The 19,710-nt window shown below is 39.2% G+C and overlaps 2 protein-coding genes across 4 annotated transcripts; one reads left to right on the top strand and one right to left on the bottom strand.

The window, feature by feature from the left end:
* Nucleotides 1–3,958: 3,958 nt before the first annotated feature.
* On the top strand, nt 3,959–13,862 carry folh1b (folate hydrolase 1B). Its single transcript, XM_022748526.1, has 20 exons — nt 3,959–4,087; nt 4,721–4,832; nt 6,102–6,288; nt 7,752–7,853; nt 7,992–8,117; nt 8,369–8,449; nt 8,680–8,785; nt 8,881–8,974; nt 9,133–9,228; nt 9,931–10,016; nt 10,425–10,544; nt 10,629–10,711; nt 10,838–10,901; nt 10,992–11,059; nt 11,215–11,306; nt 11,660–11,750; nt 12,183–12,447; nt 12,577–12,658; nt 12,786–12,878; nt 13,336–13,862. The coding sequence occupies exons 1-20, from the start codon at nt 4,006–4,008 to the stop codon at nt 13,523–13,525; spliced, it is 2,220 nt and encodes a 739-aa protein (XP_022604247.1). The 5' UTR covers nt 3,959–4,005; the 3' UTR covers nt 13,526–13,862.
* A 2-nt stretch (nt 13,863–13,864) lies between these two features.
* Nucleotides 13,865–19,044, bottom strand: LOC111224125 (cysteine and histidine-rich domain-containing protein 1-like). 3 transcript variants are annotated; one of them, XM_022748533.1, is made up of 11 exons: nt 18,756–19,044; nt 17,666–17,715; nt 17,357–17,413; nt 17,039–17,202; nt 16,597–16,700; nt 16,432–16,490; nt 16,157–16,227; nt 15,890–15,995; nt 15,470–15,589; nt 15,255–15,317; nt 13,865–14,691 (listed from the first exon to the last, which is right to left on the bottom strand). In XM_022748533.1, the coding sequence occupies exons 1-11, from the start codon at nt 18,817–18,819 to the stop codon at nt 14,545–14,547; spliced, it is 1,005 nt and encodes a 334-aa protein (XP_022604254.1). In that variant the 5' UTR covers nt 18,820–19,044; the 3' UTR covers nt 13,865–14,544. The 3 variants fall into 3 exon arrangements, with proteins under 3 accessions (XP_022604254.1, XP_022604255.1, XP_022604256.1); XM_022748534.1 differs by having other exon boundaries at nt 16,432–16,487; XM_022748535.1 differs by lacking the exon at nt 15,255–15,317.
* Nucleotides 19,045–19,710: the final 666 nt, after the last annotated feature.

Here is a 19,710-nt window from a genome sequence, read left to right as displayed (position 1 = left end):
GCTTTTAGACTTCTCATGCCCCCCAAACCAAACAAGTCTCAGCGGTGAAGAGCTGAGCACCACCGCATCTCCCACTGTCTACTCATCTCACTTCAGCCTGCTCCACACTAGGCCTGAACGGCGACAGAGCAGCACCGCCCAAACATCCTGACTAAAAACTACACCGGGTCAAATAAAGATAACAGGATAGACAGGGGAACAATAAACAAAGATCCACCGCGCCTCGCTGCTCCTCCCTGCCACTAGAGGGAGTCATAGACTCACTTGTCTCACTGAGGCGAGCCTATAAACATACAGTATATTCCATATTTGTGACTTCCATCTAAAAAATAATAAATGAATAAATAAATTAAGGTGAGTAGGAACTTGGTAAACACATTAAGGGAATTAATATTTCATCAGTTTAACGTAATTACCTCAGACAACTTTAGCAACTATAGATTTTATGATTAAAACTCAATGTTAATGACTTCTTAACATTTCTAATTGCAAATTACATTAGCCTATTAAAACTCAATATTAATGACTTGTTAAGCACAGACTGGATGGCTTATTATAGTGACAAGCCAATGAATGAATGAATTAACATTTTACCAAAACCTGTAACAGCAACAATATCAAATAGAAACCGCACAGTCTTTGAGATTTGTATAAACTGGCAACCCAATTTCTTGTTATTGATAGGTTAAAACCGATGTATAAGGCATGAGTAAATTATTTAATAAAGCTATTAGTTAAAACCTTTACAAAACAGAACCTTGTTAGAAAATAAATAAAATGCTGACACGTGATTGCTGTTGTTATTGGCTTTAGTTGACCAGGTGGAGTGTAAAAATTTGTTGATTAATGATCTGATGTTTTAGAGAAAGAAGCCACTCATTTCCATGTTTACGCACCTCACAATTTGAATGTGCTAGGTCATCCTCTGGGCTGTCTGCGCCATCTAGTGTCTGTAACACGAAAGCTGTGACAGAAAATATCTCTAATGAAACATTTATCTTGAAATAAAGGATATTGCCAACATATGTACATGCTTGTTAAAAAATAAAAGAACATGAACCTCAGGTTAAATAGGTCATGACATCTGGTACACTATATGACCACAATGAAACAATATGCAGGCACCTGTATCCACAACATCCTCCAGTCAAATCATGTCATCTTTATCAGCGAGTGAGTGAAGCTTCGGAGAGATCTACTGCGGCCCTTTGAAGTGAGACTGTTTTAGCAACTACAGTGTGCTTTTAACTTTGTGGCAGCAGTTGTGGAATGTAATTTCCTGTTTCTATATGAACTAATTAGTGAGTTTGGTGTGGAAGAGCCCTGGACTCAAACCCATCCAGCACCTTTAGGATGAATGTGGAATGATGACTGAGAGCCAGGTCTCATCATCCAACACCTGTGGGGAATAGTCTTGAGGCTGAAAGGAAACCAATCCCCAGGGAAAGGTTCCTGAATGTTGTTGGAAGTCTTCCCTGAAGAGCGGAAGCCCATGGTTTTTAAATGAAATGTTCAATCACATATGGGTGTAATCTTTGGTTGTGGAGTGTATAAAATATGGAGAAAAAAGGCGACAATATTAAGTCATCATCAAAGTCTTCATCAGAGTTCGCTCACACTCATCAGGGTTTTATTTTGAGATTTGTGGATCATTAACATTTATTTTCTTCATCAGGTTTAACTTGTCATTTGGTTTAAACATGTAGCCATGACAAGTTTTTTAATTTTATTTCTGTAGATACAAAGTGCACTGGGTTTTTAAAATGAGGAGCAGAACGTGTTTTCTTTACTAGTAACACATACACTCATCCACCAGAGATCATTTTCTTGTTTCTGCTCTATATATTTTTTGCGTTTCATATGTGTGATGCTCTATAGTACTTACCTACAGAAGTAGGTAAGGTGTTTTTGTGGAAATATATTACACTCTCTTTCACCCAGCTGGCATTATATGAGCCTGTTGTTATATTTCATAATTCAATCATAAGTCTTGTTCATTTGAATGAAAAGTAATAAAAATCCAGCATTGGCTTTAGGAGGACCTGGGTACCCAAACAACACATTTCCAAACAAATCAAAATCAACCTCCCCATACCAGCAAACGACTGTTGGTTTATTTGAAGTTTTTCTTTTACAGATAGTGTGCTGCGGACGGGACAGAGCTGCGGTCTGTGTCCTTCCCACATTCCTGAGAGTAGAGTCTCCTCCCCACTTCACGCTCCAGCCCACCAGATGAAAGAATCTTCCTCCACCCCACACAGCTGTTCACAAAAGCGCAAGGGGTCAAGCACGACTGAGGCCATGTCTTATAGTGTGGGAATATATGTCTGACTATCTATAGTAACATAAGCAAAGTAAACAACAGCAGACATGTATGGAAGGCCAGGTCTGCAAGGAGAAGAAGAAACTAGAAGAAGAAACTACCATCTTGCGGCTGTATGCTACCTCCAACCAGTCACGTTGCAGTTTACATCCAAGTCAGTCCAGACTATAATATATCTAGTGAAGACTTTTCAATCCAATGGCACAGAAGATCAATGCAAAGTGGGCAGTTTCAACGTGGGCAGCCAAGATTAGTGTCACCAATTCAGTATCCAACCAAATATGAAATATGGTCACAATTTCTCTTTCTGTTCCTATGTTGCTGAGTTATAGCATTGTTGAACAATGCTTATTTTTGTTGAACATTATGATGTCACAGTGAAGTTGACCTTTGACCTTTTGGATTTAAAATGTCATCACATCATTATTTTATCTTAGACATTTGCCTGAAAAGTTGTCATAATTAGCGTATGAAGTCTTATGAGGTAACAGTGCCCTTAACCTTCGACCTTTGACTACTAAATTCTGATCAGTTCATCCTTAAGTCCAAGTGAACATTTGTACCAAATTTGAAGAAATTCCCCAAAGGCGTTCCTGGCCATTATTCAACGCTGTAACTCAGGGAGGGGATATCGTGAGCATATTTCCTGCAACTTGAACTGTTGTTGGAGGCATACATCCACAAATTACTTATTAAATTTGAACTATGTTCAGCTATTGTTAGCACCGGGTTAACATGTTAACTTCAATAGACTGCTGTGGAAAATAAATATATGCAGATGGGTCACACATTAATCATTTTAAGGCATTGTTCCATTATACACATTTTTGATTATTTTAGTATTTTATTATTGCGTACAACTTATTGAACTCAAGACAACACATCCGGTTCTGATTATAGCGTGTAACCTCAAGACACCTTCTCCACATGAACTTAGCAGATGTATCTACTGATCCTGTGGCCATCCAGTTACAGTATACAATTCCTCCCCTTTCTGAACGTCTGCTGTTCACTTAGCCTACAGTTGACCCACATTACACTTTTCATTCAGTTTACCTTTGCACATTACAGTTAGTGTACTGTTAAATTACTGTTAATCTAATTTGCACATCGCTATTTTTGCACTGTTGTCCATGCTGTGATTCTACATTGCACATTACTTTTTACTTTTTGAGCTTTTGCATTTGTATATTTTCACTTCACTTACTGTGTTTTTATTTATTATCACTACTATTTTATAGTAGTTTTTAATTTAATTGTAACAAAGAAATTTTCCTGCGAGATCATTAAAGTTTTCTGACTGTTTTGGGAAAAACTGTTATCAGAGTGGCTTCTTGGCCATCCAGTCTCAGGTTTAGTAATTCAGCAATACTGAGTCAGCACTGGAACGGCCAAGGTGCACAACATAGTCATTAGTCTACTGGTCATTCACGGCGGTAATGACTAGCTCCCTCTTTGTATTCCTCTGCAACTTTTCACTCACTGCCTCTCCCTTTGCCAAATACTGACTTCAACCTACCCTCCTCCCTCTCTCGCTCTCTCTGACTCGCTCTGCCTTGGCCTGCCCCCACTGTGCACTACTTAAACAAATTGCTCTCTATCTCTATCACTATCTCTGCAAGCGTGCTCTGCAGAGGCAGTTGTGTCAGCGTGTGGAAGGCTCTGGGATATACTGCTTTACAATGAGAAAAGAGAGCAGGTTAATTTGGTGGAGCTGGCGGATTGTGGTTGTGGCAGCTTTGTTCTTCCTGGGCTTCATCATAGGTAAGCCATGAGAACACAACAGAAACTTAAACTGGACAGAGATATAAGTCAACAACCCAAAAGCGATATCTACTGCATGTTTGTTTTTGATGAAATATTCATTATTTAACAGTATTGTGACAAAGAAAATAATGGGAAAGTTGATCATAACAAGGGTATAAATGGAACTGAAGGCAGATGCTGAAATAACAAATAGATACATGACACAAAGAGATAAAAAAAATTTTTTTTTGAGTTAATTTCTTAAGATTAATCGCATAAACTATCAAATTTACCCAGTGCGGTCGAAGCTGAATCTTCAAGGTGTGTTGTTGTTTTGTGTGTTAGCTTTAGTTTGTCACCACTCTGAGACATTTCACATCTTTGTGCTCACAGCAGGTTAACACTTGCTATCCATAACCACAACTAATTTTAAAATATATTTTCTAACACGATTGGAAGCTTCTGTTCATATACGCAAATGGGCAGTGAATGGCCAATTTTAAATTCTGCATGCCCCCCAATGCTTTATATACATGTAATTGATTCTTGGAAAAATGATCACATCATGACATCACATAGTGATGACTATTGTCTTAAATGAACTTCCACTGTTGTTAAACTGACTTGCGGTTTGAACGGTGTGTGCCGCAGGCTGGTTTGCAAAACCCATACATTCAAACACAGCAAGCAACACAGCTTCCAGCAAGTATCTGAGGGAGTTTCTGGATGAAATGCAGCCAGACCAGATCAGAGAGCATCTCAGGTAAAAATCACACACTAAACCTGCCCTGTTTATTAATGTTGGTTGCCATGGAATTTGGTAAAGTTGTTAATAGTACCATGGTAGATTCTAATATCTGTGGTAAACACCAAAGTTGAATTCTTGGTATGATATCTCTAAAAAATATTGAGACAAACCATTGCCACCCATAGCCTCTACACCACACTGACTCATAGAACCATGATGTGCAGTCAAACATTGTTGAAACCCAGAGAACCCAGATGACCTTTTTAGACATGGATCATGCTGTGTTCATGCGAATTCAGACAAGAACAACAGATGTGCGTGCATGTACTATTTTCTTTTACTTTATATATTTTTTCATTAATTTGTTTTTGAGAATTATAAACGAAAAAAATGTTATAAAAAGACTGCAGTTTTAAACTGGTCAGCTGAAGGTTCTACATTTCCCCTTCCTTTTTTTTTTTTGGACATTTTAGTATGAGTCTGTTTTCCCTTAACTTATAACCTTATCCTAACCCTAACCACCAACGGGGGACGCAACGCAAAAAACTGTCGTAATGGGAGGGAAACACTTTCTCACAGGAACAGGCTTCAGCACCTGCCTTTTTCGAGTGTTATGTACCAGGTTCTCTTAGTGTAGAGTATTCCAAGTTATCCAGTACCGGGTGCTGAGCGTCTTTCAGACCACAAGAGTGTATGTATGGTACACAAAGGTGTGGAAACTAAACAATTTGTTTCATTTTCCTCCTTCATATTAAGCAGCATGCAACGTAAAGCTCAACTTATGACATCAAGAAGTGTTCTAGCCTACTTATCTTATTGTGATAATGTGTTGACGTTAGGTGTATAATTTTACTGTTAATAAACAACACTCTACCAACTCCTGTATGTGTTGTATAGTGGGAGAAGCAAAATGAGTATTAAATCAAAATGCAAAACATTTATTAACACTAACAGACACAAAAAGTTGCGTAACTTAACTGCAGAAGCAAGTCTCCATTAAAGTCCACAAGCAGCAGGAATCTGGAGTGATATCCACCGGCTAACAGGCCAACAAGTACTGAGTGAACTCTGGTACATGAACAAATCCAGACAGCACCAAATCTCCCATGTGACCTTCTCAGTTCGGCGTGAACAACTGTCAGCAGCTACAACAACTACCTGTATGCTTAAAGCAAGCTAAAACTTATCACTAGGCTCTCAAGCGAGTTTTTGCACCTGTTTAGAGATGTACTGCTTTCATTTTTCATCCTTAAAAGTCTTACCTCCATGACATCCTCTGCACAGGAAGTTTACACGACTCCCCCACCTGGCTGGTACAGAGCAGAACCTGAGATATGCGGAGCAGATCAAGAAAGAGTGGCAGGAGTTTGGCCTGGACTCAGTGGAGATGGTGCCCTATGACGTCCTTCTGTCCTACCCCAACAAATCACAGCCGAATTACATCTCCATAGTTGATCAGCTTGGTAATGAGGTATAGTAGCTACATGTACACAAACAAAAGATAAATAAAAAGCACATATAATTTCAACCTATATCAAACACACACCCTGCAAAAATCTCTCTACTTGTTTCTGGTGCAGAATTGTCATTGCTCTTTGCTCCCATCTATTATAGCATTAGGATGGCAGTCATACCCTCTGGTGAGCCAGTTACAGATTGTATTCACAGTGTGAATCTACTTTTAAAGTACTGAATGCTTTAGTTTACTGATTGCCAAACATTTATTGATTTTAATCTTTTTCTACCACTGCAAGCACTCTGATGAAATGTTCCGTTCTCCACACTTACCCCTGGTGACTAAAATCTCAAAGGGATTGTAAATTTCTCACACACATGAACAAAAACACTAAAGTCCAAATCCCTGACAACTCCTCAGTCTGTTTGGGGAAATAACAAAAGTGCAGAGTGCATGTGTCGATCACACAGATACATTAAAAAAAACACACCAACATTCTTTTGCAGGCCTCCTCTCCCCCTCCCCACTGTTAGTCTTCACCACAAAACTGCAGGACAGCTCATTCAAGTCCAAGGTCATTTTACAGCCTTGTTGTGAGATAAACGTCTGTATGTGTCTACAAGCGGTATAATGACACAACACAGAGGCAAACAAGTGACAACATATCCAGGGTTACCGCACGGCCATATTACAATACGCTGCAAGAATGCAGCTAGGTTCTTAAACACAATCAGGGATTACATTTCAACTAATTCAGTAATAGATTTCAGCTGATAACCATTCAGCGAACAGCAGATCAAAGATCCACACATGATCATCAGGTGAGTAGATAATTCATTTTCCAGCCGCAAGCAGACCAGAATCAACTGGTATCTGCAAATAATTCACAGAATTCATTTTGGTACATAGTATGAAAATAATGTGAATAATTGTCTGAGCATCATTTACAGTTTGATCCCTCATTTACAACAGGGGAGAAAGAATTCAGATTCTTTACTTACATGCTGCTTTTACTCTTGATTAATCAATCAACTGATTGTTTGGCTTGTAAAACTAAAGAAAAGAGAGAGAGAAATACCCACCACCATTCCCCAGAGTCCAGTGACACATTCAAACTGCTTAGTTTTTTTCAATTATTGGACAAACTGAAAAAAATTATTAAAACAATTTCAAGACAAAGCAGCAAATCCTCATATTTGAGAAGCAGGAACCATGAAATGTTTGGAATTCTTGCATGAAAACTGATTAATCCACTAACAGTTTCAGCTCTAATTGTATATACTGTTGGATATTTTAATCTGTGATAAAGCATCATGTTTTATCATCAATCAATAATATATGGGAGTAGAAGTATAAAGATGCCTGAAAAGATAATACATAAGTAAAGCGCAAGTTTCAAAGCATTTACTACAGAGAGTATAAGAGTATCTCATATTTCATCTAATTTTATCTCACCTCATTTCATCTAACTTTCTCAGGTTTTTAACACGTCATTGGCGGAGCCGGTCCCACAGGGCTATGAAGATGTCTCTAACATTGTGCCTCCATACAGTGCCTTCTCTGCCAAGGGACAACCTGAGGTACACACACACACACACACACACACACACACACACACAACTTTATCATGACAGTGACAGTGATGTGTAAATAGTTTTCACTGCATCACTAAAAGTAGTGAACACTAAGATGTTCTCTCTTTCTGTCTCTGTCTCCAGGGGGATTTGGTTTATGTGAACTATGGTCGTACAGAAGACTTCTTCCAGTTGGAGAGGGAGATGCACATCAATGCAACTGGGAAGATTGCCATTGTCAGATATGGGAAAATATTCAGAGGCAATAAGGTAGGAAAAGTCTTGGTCAGAACTCCTCATGAAATCCCAGTTATATCATTCTGATCAAAGCTCTGTAGTAATAGTGTTTGAGTATTAATTCCTCATTGTGGCATTTCAAAACGTTTTCACATCATCAGACATTTATTACTTTAATGCAATTCACAAAAGTCAAAGTCAATTTGTCGCGACACATACAAAAAAGACAGCTATAAATACAATTCTGACTCATTGCTCTCTGTCTGTCTTCATCTCCCCACCAGGTGAAGAACGCCATGTTAGCCGGAGCGAAGGGGATCATTATGTTCTCAGACCCAGCAGATTACTGGGCTTCAGGGGTCCAGGTAGCGTGATTATGAAACTGTGTGTGTGCTTATGTAACTGCCATTGTTAATGTAGAGGAGGTATGAAAATATTTTTGACAATACTGACACTATGCTTGGCCTTTGAACAAGTTTTGGATCAGCGGAGGAGTCTGCGCTCGACAACTATGAAGTTACAATCCAGATCATAAATGAAAAAGACATGAAAATGGAAAAGGTAAGCATTTTGACACGTGTTTGCGTGTGTGCAGCCCTACCCTGATGGCTGGAATCTGCCGGGTGGAGGAGCTCAGAGAGGAAATGTTCTCAACCTGAACGGAGCAGGAGACCCACTCACACCAGGATACCCCGCTAAAGGTGCGTACGTCTGTGTCTTTGTACATGTGTTAGAGCCTATATGAATATCTACATGTGTAAGTTTATCTCACATAGTCCTGTCTCTTCCCTCACAGAATATACCTACAGATTTAGCCTTGAGGATGGAGTGGGACTTCCCAAGATTCCTGTGCATCCAATTGGCTTCCATGATGCAGTTCTCCTGCTGAAGTACAAATTGTTCTTTTTGCTTTTCTTTTCCCTATTTTAACTTAACTTTAATCTGGAATTCAGGGCAAGAAACTAAAAATTTTATTGAGGTCCTTGAGTGAAATAAGCAGCTGATTTGTATTATTTACAGAATATGTGAATTATTTACCATTCAACAGGAACATGGGAGGACAGATTCCACCCAACAACTGGAAAGGAGGTCTGAATGTCTCCTACAGGATTGGTCCAGGCTTTGCTGGTGACTTCAAGAGCCAGTAAGTGCCTTTGTGAAGGTTTTTTCCTGTGCAGTATTAAAGTGATCCTCCTTTTTTCAAAATAAACCTCCTCCCTCTCCAGTTATTAGTTTCTCCTCTGCAGCTTCACTGCTGTCTACATTCTGTATTCTAGTGTTCGTACTGTCTCTCCCCTTTTGTAGCTCCTCTTCTCTTGTTCAGCTTTAATGACCCAGTGGCAACTAGCCAACTGAAGTACAATGGAGGCCCTTGTAGCTTCTCTGTGTGAGGGACGTACATACACATTCACGCACATATACATGCTACACAAATTAAGTACGTGGCATGCACCCATATGCAAAAACAGTAACGTAGGGGTGTGGGGGTTTTCAGGAGCAACAACCCCACATAACAACAAATAGAATCAACTATGTGTTATTCTCTTACTCATTTTTTTTAGGTTGGAAAACACTTAATAAGCGACACCCCTCTACTCATTTCTCTTTTGTTTGTCTATCCGTCTCTGTCATTATATGAGATAACATGTCTCTGAGGCTGCTGTCCATTAAAAACTAAAAGAAAAACATTCATCTTTAGTAAATGTTATAACCTTCTCCCACTTCCTTCTCCCTAAGTTCCTCTCACATCAGTCATTCTCTGTCAACTCCATTGATCTGCTTCTCCTCCGTCTCTTCATATGTCTTTGTGCCTATCACTCATTCCGTAATAATTTGCCTGTCCCAGGAAGGTGCGTATGAACATCCACACTAACAACCAGGTGACCAGGATCTACAACGTCATTGGCAGGATTAGAGGAGCTCTGGAGCCAGGTACAGCAACACAACCCGCCCTAACCCTTCATTCTGGGTTTCTGCAACATTTTACACACAACTAACATATGCGAGTAACACTGATAATGCCATTATGGAGACTAATGCTGATATATTATTAAAAACAGGTTAGAATGGGAGAATAAAATCATTTGGCAGAAAATGTTGCCCAATATTTTGCAAGGAATATTCAGACAAACAGTTTCAACACTGCAGTTTTAATCAGAACTCTCAAGAAATACAGTGTATCAGTCTCTTAAGGAAGTATCTGTTTTTGGTGTGAAGGCTGTTATATTTGGTAGCACTAGTCAATTGTTTAAAAAATTAGGAAAGAAATTCTCATAGTTTGTGTCTCTAACTCCTCTTTCAACACATGTTGTCGGCTCTGCATGGTGTGTGTGTGTGTAGACAGGTATGTGATTCTGGGAGGGCACCGGGATGCCTGGGTGTTTGGAGGAATCGATCCCATGTCTGGGGCTGCAGTGGTCCATGAAAATGTCAGGAGTGCTGGCAGGCTGCTCAGTAAAGGTACATCTCTGCAGTTGAATGAATAAGTGAATCATGTTAGTACATGTAGTCAGTACTCAGTGTGTATGTTGTGTGTGTGTGTAGGCTGGAGGCCAAGGAGGACTATAATATTTGCCAGCTGGGATGCAGAGGAGTTTGGACTGCTGGGATCTACAGAATGGGCAGAGGTACCATACTGTATACATCAATATACACACACACACACACACACACACACACACACACACACACACACACACACACACACACACACACACACACACACACTGACCACACTTCCTCCTTCTTAACAGGACAATGCCAAGCTGCTGCAGGAGAGAGCTGTGGCCTACATCAATGCAGACTCTGCCATAGAGGGTGTGTGTGTTTGTGCAGCTCAATATTCTCACTAGATTGTAGACAGTGTAGAGGCTGAATTGGTTTTAATATGATTCGTGTGTGTTCCAGGCATGTACACACTGAGGGTTGACTGCACTCCATCTCTACATACTTTGGTGTATGACCTCACCAAGCAGGTGAGCAGATTTAAATGCATGCAAGGCAATAATATACTGTATCTGAAAATTTATATGAGTAAAAAACCTTTGTCTTTTATGCATTCTCTTATCCTGTATTCCTGCCTGTCTTTCCACCTTGTCCCGTGTCTCTTTCTTTCTCTGTTTGCATGTAGATAGGCAGTCCAGAGGAAGGAGAGGAGGGAGTTTCTCTGTACGAGAGTTGGCATAAGAGGGACAACTGGACGAATGACCGTGATGCACCCAGGTACAACGCGTGCATCAGCATCAGTTGCTTGTTTGGGTCAGAGCTAGGGTGTACATAAACTAGCAGCAAAATAATAACATTAAAATACACAAGGCTTAAGCAAAACTAAATATCAATGGCCATGAGAGTACGGACCGGTAATATCAGAACTGAGTAGAGACGATTAGGGATAAGAAGAGGAAGATGCTGAAATGAAAGATTAAGACAAACCAGGTCACAACTGAGGAGTGTGCTGTGTTTAAAACCACTTTGGAATGTAAAATTTGTTCCATCTCAGATAATTGATCAAAAAATCAAGACATTAATCAAAGACATTAATTTACCAGTCTGATGTTGACTCTGTTGTACTGTAGGATCAGTAAACTTGGCTCAGGCAGTGACTTTGAGGCCTATTTCATCCGTCTGGGTATCGCCGCAGGCAGAGCCAGATACACCAAGAACAAGGTATGTTTTATGCAGATTCATTTACTTTAACTGGTAGTGTGATTGTATGTATATTTGTGTGTATCTCTGTTCTATTTAGTTTACTTGAAAGACATTTTTTGATTTGAATGTACCTGATTATAGAAAATAGTACACTTAAGCTCCCTGTGAATCATAAAAAAACTATATTTATATACAGTAGTGTACATGCTTGAATGTTTGTTGGCTTGCCATTTTTGTGTATGTGTTTACAGCTTCGGTGTGTATTTACATTATTACATGTCTGGTTGAGTTTAGTTCTGTCCTATAATCATTAATAATTATGCATTTTAACTTAAGGCTTGAGTGAGATTATGGTTTAGGTTCAGACCAGAATTAATGTAATAAAGCTTTTGTGTATCCATGGAATGAACTACTGTAAGTGAAATGTCATCTGTGTGTGTGTGCATTCAGAAAACAGAGCGATACAGCAGTTATCCAGTCTATCACAGTGTGTATGAAACCTTCGAGATCGTGGAAAAGTTTTACGACCCATCCTTCAGAAGACTTCGGGCAGTGGCCCAGGTGAGAGGCGGGCTCATCTTCCTCTTGGCAGATTCCCAGCTGCTCCCTCTCGATGCCAACCAGTACGCAGACTCACTGAGGAAGTACGCACAGAGTATCGCACAGCTGGCGCAGAAGCACCCAGAGGAGATGGAGATGTATGAGGTTTCATTTGGTGAGTTGATTTCAATCATTGTGTGCTCACTGTGGTAAGTTTAAGTGTCACTTGAATGTTTGAATAAGTGAGCCAACTTACTCACCTAACATCTTTGCATGCAATTTTTTTTTCTTCCAATACCTCCAGAATTTCTGTTTTCTTCAGTGGACAACTTCACTGTTGCAGCCAGGGATTTCCATGAGCGCCTGCAGACCATTAACAGAGCAGAGTAAGAGTGTGTTTAACATTTCATACATTTTCAGTGTCCAAACAAAAGCTTAAATGTGTGGAAGTACATGCTTTGATTTCTATCTTCCCAGTCTTCCTACAGTTAAGTGTGTGTGTGTGTGCATTAGTCCTCTGCAGGTACGCCTCATGAACGATCAGCTCATGTATCTGGAGAGAGCCTTTATAGACCCCCTGGGCTTACCTGATAGACCCTTCTACAGGTTAGTCTCACACTCTCTCTCTCACACACACACACACACAGATTTCCTCCCATTTGGAGGCAGTAGTCTCACCAATTGGTCATGTACTTGACTACTGCAACCACTAAATGGCAGCACGGACTGTTGTTGCTGTAGTTGATTTGCAATAGTCAGTAACATTAAACTCAGCATTTCTAGCATGTCTTTACACCTACCTGTTTCAATGGGCTTCACAGGCTGTTCATGTTAGATTATCATCCACAGTGTTTGTTTATTTAATGCTCATTATCTTTCTCATCCACTTTGAATTTAAGCATGGCTGGATATTTTGGTTTCCCTACTTTTCAGAGACGTCTTGTTTTCTACAGATTCTTCTCACCTTGTCTGTTTATAAATATGTGGATTATTACTTGATTGCTGCAGTTTCTGTAATACCTCCAGTACAGTCTTTAACATAACACCCTCTACTCTGTTGCAGACATGTGATTTTTGCTCCCAGCAGCCATAATAAATATGCAGGGGAGTCTTTCCCTGGGATCTATGATGCATTGTTCGACATTGAGAACTCAGCTGACCCAGAGAAGGCCTGGGAGGAAGTCAAGCGTCAAATCAGCATTGCAGCATTCACTGTTCACGCTGCCGCTATGACCCTAACACCACCTGCATGAAGCGTGCACAAACAGTTGAAAGCCTCTGACTGAACTATCAATTGACTATTATTTTAGAACACCAAAATGTGATGAGAGGGAATACACTACATGCAACACACAGCGATGGACAATCCCTGTCATGTTCCAGGAACACCCAGAGCCCAGTAATACAGTGAATCTCTGAACACCATTACCACAGTACAACTTACAAAACTGTCCTTTTACTCTTGGTTCCTGATTGTTATGTGGCTACTCTAAAGTAATAATTTATGCTTTTTTTTGTAAAAACCGTCCGTGGCTAAAGGGAGCCAAATAAAATCAACCCATCCTTCACTTGTGGGCAGAAAACAACTTACATCTTGTCCATGTATTGGTCTGAGAAAAAAATGTGATGGGTGGTAAAAATGGTACTGAGTTTTACTTATATCCATGTTGATATTTTTGATAAATTACTTAATTTCCTTAAAGGCACACACTACTTTTGCACACTGAAAAGAACACAACAACATTTAATGATAAACCTGTATGAAACCAGATTTCTGTTGAAGGACATACAGTTCAAATCTGTCTTTAAATGATGAGTTAACAAAGCTGAATAAAGACAAAGAAAATGAGAATATTGTAAGATTAGGGATAACAGAACATATATGGCAACGTTATTACATAAGAGAAAAATATGTACTGTATGATATCTAAGTGTCACAGCTGAGTAGTAAATCAAGAGACAGAGCAGAGAATCAGATTCTAATCCACTATGGTTCACAGGATGAAAAAGGTACAGTGTAAAAATATGGTTCTGAATTAGTAAATGTGTATAAAATGAATGCACTAAGTTGGCAGTCTGGTAACAAAAGCAGTGTGCCTGTAAGTCTAATTAGGCATAAATATCTATGATAAAGGTTTTTGAATTTTTGTGACCTCCAAGAACATGCCTAATAAAAAAATGAATTACTCATTTGGACATCCAACTGAATGCAAGCTGAAATATACAGTACGTATCCTTGAGAAACACAGGAAGGCAGTGAGGTTAGAGGCAGCTATGTCTGTTCGGTTCCTCCCTGTTCTTGATCCTTTGGGAGGAAGGGCAGGTCCAGATGGGCCCACATGATTGGCTCAGCCTTCTTCAGAGACACCTCCATCTTTGCAGCCATCAGGTTCACCACACTACTGTTCACCTCCACAGCCTGACAGGAAGAAGAAAAATGTGGCTCATTGTCTAACACACATACTGCTAAAGAAAATATTTAAGGTTAAGGTTTCTTTTGGAAGGTGTTTGCTCACTCGTGCTACTGCATCTTTTGTTTGTTTGTTTGTTTTCTTCATATTTGGTATTTGAGAACTTCCTAGATTAAAACTTTGACTTTATTAACCATAAAGCTCAAAGGTCATCCTCATGTTTTCTGATAGTACCACAAGAGGGTGCCAAAGTCTGAACTTTTTTCTCAAACCACCTTACCTTTTCCATTGTGCTTTGTTTTTTTTTCATTTGTTGCCTTGTGTGTGCTCAACAAATAAAGATTATTGTTATATCACTATATGCACGACCTAAAAGTCTGTATTTTCTTCTTTCAACGCATATTTTGTTAATGCTTTTTGCACTGGTTTTACTATAGTAAAGTCAGTTTTATTATATTGCCCAATATCACAAATTTACCTAAAGTGGTTTTACAATCTGTACAGCATACAACACCCTCTATCCTTAAGACACTTGATAAACCACTGGATATACTGTTAGGTGTTCACTTACCCCCCATAAACTGATGTTCTGTTCAAACTCTTTATCTCCCTCAAACACCACATGCATGTTCACCTGGAACAACCAGAGACATTCAGCAGACAGAGTTATACTGACATATAAGGGAGGATGTGTGAGAGTGAGAGGACATATGAGAGAGCGCAGTGTGTGTGTATGATAACAAAAGTGTGTGCTGTTATTGTTTGCATGTCTTTGTGTGTTGTTACCGTGGTGCTGTTGGCCTCCACGTAGCTGAGCTCTGGTGAGGAGTTCTTTGCATAGATGGAGATGATGACCTGACTGCCTGTCTGGTGCCAGTCAAACCTACACGGCTTCACCTTCATCCCCTGGAAATACAGAGAAGCATGTGGATAAGCCTCATATAAAAAATTAAATGGACATTAGTATTGTGTGGAAAAATAGCATCATTTAAAAAATATAGAGAAAATATAAGTGTATAATTCATTCCTTTCTTATGGGAAAGGACAAAGCAGGACTTTGGACACTTCACAGACATTACTGTGCACATATGAAGTGAGTGTGTCACAGTGTGTGTGTATGTGTGTGTGTGTGTGTGTTAACCCTAACAATAATATCTCGCCTACATTCTTGCACTGTGATTTAAGTCAGGCTATTTCCTGTATGACCTGGTTATGCTTCCTCCAAAGGTGACTTCCTGTAGTGCAGCCCTGCTGGGACAAAAATGTGTTGAAGTCTGACGTTTTCTTCCTGCAGCAGCTCCAGTACTTCATGCTGCAGACAAACACACAAACACACACACATTTCATGAAGCACATTCAACACAAGCTCTACAACAAGTTAATGTAGTCTTAGAACACCTACACACTAAAGTCTGTTCAATGAACACTTTTCTAAAGCTTATTAGACAGAGGACTGTGTGTGTGTGCTCTCACCCCTCATGGAAAACAGGAAGTCCGGGGTGGTGTTTGCATTCTTCCCCGTCACTTGCTGATCCAGAGTAATACTATCGAAGGACAGAGAATTGAAGACACAATTTGTAACTAACCATTACACACACTGGACTTACTTCTACCTGTCTGCCCTCTTAGTTTCATTTTTTTATTTCTTATTTGAACTTTTGAAAAAATATATCTCCCCATATATCCCTCTCAATCATCGAAAACACAACAAAATTAGAGAATTAACTTGGGAAGACTAAGAAGTCTACCTTAGCGCATCCACCATTCTTACAGGAAGTACCGATCTTCACCTCATCCCCCTCTTCTTCTGTGCAGAAACAGAACCACAGTTTACACTTCATATCGCCTCCACATGGATCTGAATTTGTGTGTGTGTTCATGCTCTGTGTAGTACCATCTAAACACGCGTGTACCTGCATTGTCCGTGTGTTTGCTGCCATTTAGATCAAGTTTTTCAAGAGCCTGTCTCAGTGATGATGACACCTTTTGTTGCATTCTGACTAGAGGCTCTTCATCACTGAAACAAACACACGCACACACACACACACACACACACACACACACACACACACACACACGCACAGTTTTCTATTATCAGGACAGCACAAAATTCAGAGACATACAGAGACAAAAAAAACAAAACCACAACTACAGCAGCAGGCATCAATATAGGCTCCTCTCTTGTCATTTAGCATTTAGAGAAAAAAAACAAATTGATTATGATTGTGTATTTAAGTATCAAATGGCTATCAATATTTTGTGTGTAGTTTAAGATAGGAGACAAAAGAAAAGAAGAAAAAGCAAAAACAATAGAGTCCGCTAATTAGAGAAGAAAGAGTGGAAAAAACTTTCAACCTCGGGCGGTGAACCTGCTCCAGTGGTTTGGGAGCTTGAATAATGTAAGGATCTCCTCTGGGTTTCAGCTCTTGCCCAATCTCCTTCCTCTCTCCTGAAGTCTTCACCTCAGGACGCACCGCCTCTGCTGGCTTCTCACTGTTGTGGCGACCCCTGCTGCAGCCCTTTATTACGCACATTAAAACACACACACAGGTGTAAAAACCAGCTTAAATAATATTCAATTTGACCCAACATGGGAAAACTTAAGTGGCAAAAAACAAAAAATAAAGTTGTTAATGGGAATGTAACAACTACCTGATATCTGTATATACTTACTGTAATACTCAGGAAGTCTGAGAAGTCTGTAGTGCGTCTCTTGCAGCAAGACCAACCCTGTAGTGGGAACACAGACTCAGTAAGCCAAACCTGTCCCTGCTGGAGTTTCTTGAAACACTTACCACTTAATCATAAGTAATACCTAAGAACTGAACCTGAATACATAATACAATGTGACAGATTATACAGATGTTGGCTATAAGCTTGGAGACATAAAACTAAGATCACCTCTCCATATGTGCATCCAAATAAATTATCTGACTTGAATATGTATTATCCAATATTTTTCAAAGGGATGACCTAACTTACCTTGAGCGCATCGTGAAACACAGGCACTCCTGGGTGGAAGGTGCAGGCATCTGTGTGTGGAGAAACACACACTATGAATGTCACCTCCATACAGTCTGCTGCTTGTTGTTGTACAATTTACACAGCAGCTACAAAGGTAGTTAAAATGTGTCCTGTGTCTAAATGTCCTTTAATAATTCTGATCAAACTATTTTTCATTGGCATTGGTTAGATAGGTGAAATCTTCATGGGCCATAACCAAGAGGTTTTGCATGTTTTAACCTAATGATTACAAATTGTGTATTTCTTCTATACCCATCCAGGCAGCCATTGGTTTCCATTAATTTCTGTACAATTTGAAAATGAATAAGCAGACTCTTTAAATTTGCATATGCTGTAAAAAATTGTAATTTTAAAAATTGTAAAATTCATAATTTTTGTCAAAGTTACATAACTGGTGTGTCAGACACCAATATTAAACATTACTTTACCTCATAGCTATAACGACAAAAACAACTGCAGACCAAAAGTTTACTTTCATGGACTACACAAGTCAATCAGGTAGAAATTGATTTCCATTTTGTACCATTTTGTTAAAAAAATCCAAACCTGCACAGCTTACATTTGAAAATGGTCATCAAAAATGTTAAGTATATCTTAACATGTTTTGCAGTGAAGAGGTTAAAACAGACAAATATACTGTGGTTTTGTCTGACCAACAGTCAAAAGTCTAAAGCTATTCAGTTTATTATATGTCAAAGAAATGCATCAAATCCCTTTATGACTAAAACAATTATTCTATTGAAGTAAGTTGATGTCAATCGACTAATTGATTAATCAACCAATGTTGCAGCTCTAGTTAGAGCTTTAACAAAAAGTTTGAAATCACCATGGTGACAAAAAGAAGAAAAACCTCTAAGTTCCGGGACGCCGGGTGGTCTCGTGAACGCTCCATTCAGGATAATAATAGAGCATAAAAACGAGCTTCAAATCTACAGGTTAAAATTAGGATTTAATGGCCAAACTCAACTGCATTACAAAGTCCAGTGACTATAAAGCACCTAAGAAAATAAACCTGTGAGTTGTGTTGAATATATTTTAATGTTGTTACCTTCGGGGTTGTTCTCCGGGTCAAACCGCCGTCCGCAACTCCTGTTGTAGCACAACAACGACATGCTCCCCTTCACAAAGTAAACCGCAGGGTCATTTAACAACACATAAGAATGGTGTCTAACTTATTTAATTTCTAACTTCACTCCTTAAGCCTGAGTCAAATTGTATTCAAAGTGTGTGTAGCAGCGTTACGGCTGCTGCCATGTGTGACAGGTCCAGTTGCTGCTTCTGAAGCAGCTCCCTCCCTCCGTCTCTAGCCGGAAATTCCCGAAGAGGCTTTCGAGAAGTTCCGCACACCGTCGAAAAATGTATGATTGATGTCTCAAGGTAAGTTGAAGATAATATTGTAATCTTTTACTATGTAAATGTCTTTAAAGAGGGTTTAAAGTGACGATAGGAGCAGGTTAGTTGAAGTTCATTACACAAACATTCATACACGTTTGAATACAAGCACAAATAATTATAAAAATAGATAATTTCACTTAAGAAAAAAAAAACTGTTGGGAGAAAAACACATTTAAAAAAAATAAAATAAAAAAACACGTTTAAACTTTTCTTTGTTTTCCTGGTGTAAACTTATGCTCCATAACTGGAAGTTTTAATATGTGGTGGAATGTGACAAAGTACAATAACTCATGTACTGCATAGGAACAAATCTGAGATACTTTTACTTGAGCTTTCCTTTCACTCCTCTACATTTCAGGGTACTTTTTACTCCACTACCATTCACTAACTTGTGGCTATGAGGACTTTTTAGGCTTTTAAGTTTTACTGTCCCACTTCATGAGACAATTTACAGTATTTTAGCAAATAATACAGCTGTAAAGGTAAGACTATTGTTTAAAAGTAGGATTAAGATTTTTGTTTAATGACAATTTTAACGCCAGCTTTCTCAGTCCAAAACAGCATTCAATTTGTCAGTATGCTCACCATGAGGTTACACCAATCATTAT

Source organism: Seriola dumerili, unplaced genomic scaffold, assembly GCF_002260705.1.
Source record: "Seriola dumerili isolate Sdu_G_001 unplaced genomic scaffold, Sdu_1.0 BDQW01000122.1, whole genome shotgun sequence".
Lineage (NCBI taxonomy): Eukaryota > Metazoa > Chordata > Actinopteri > Carangiformes > Carangidae > Seriola > Seriola dumerili.
The sequence above is the reverse complement of the archived record's forward strand: the minus strand, read 5'-3'. Positions and strand labels throughout refer to the sequence as shown.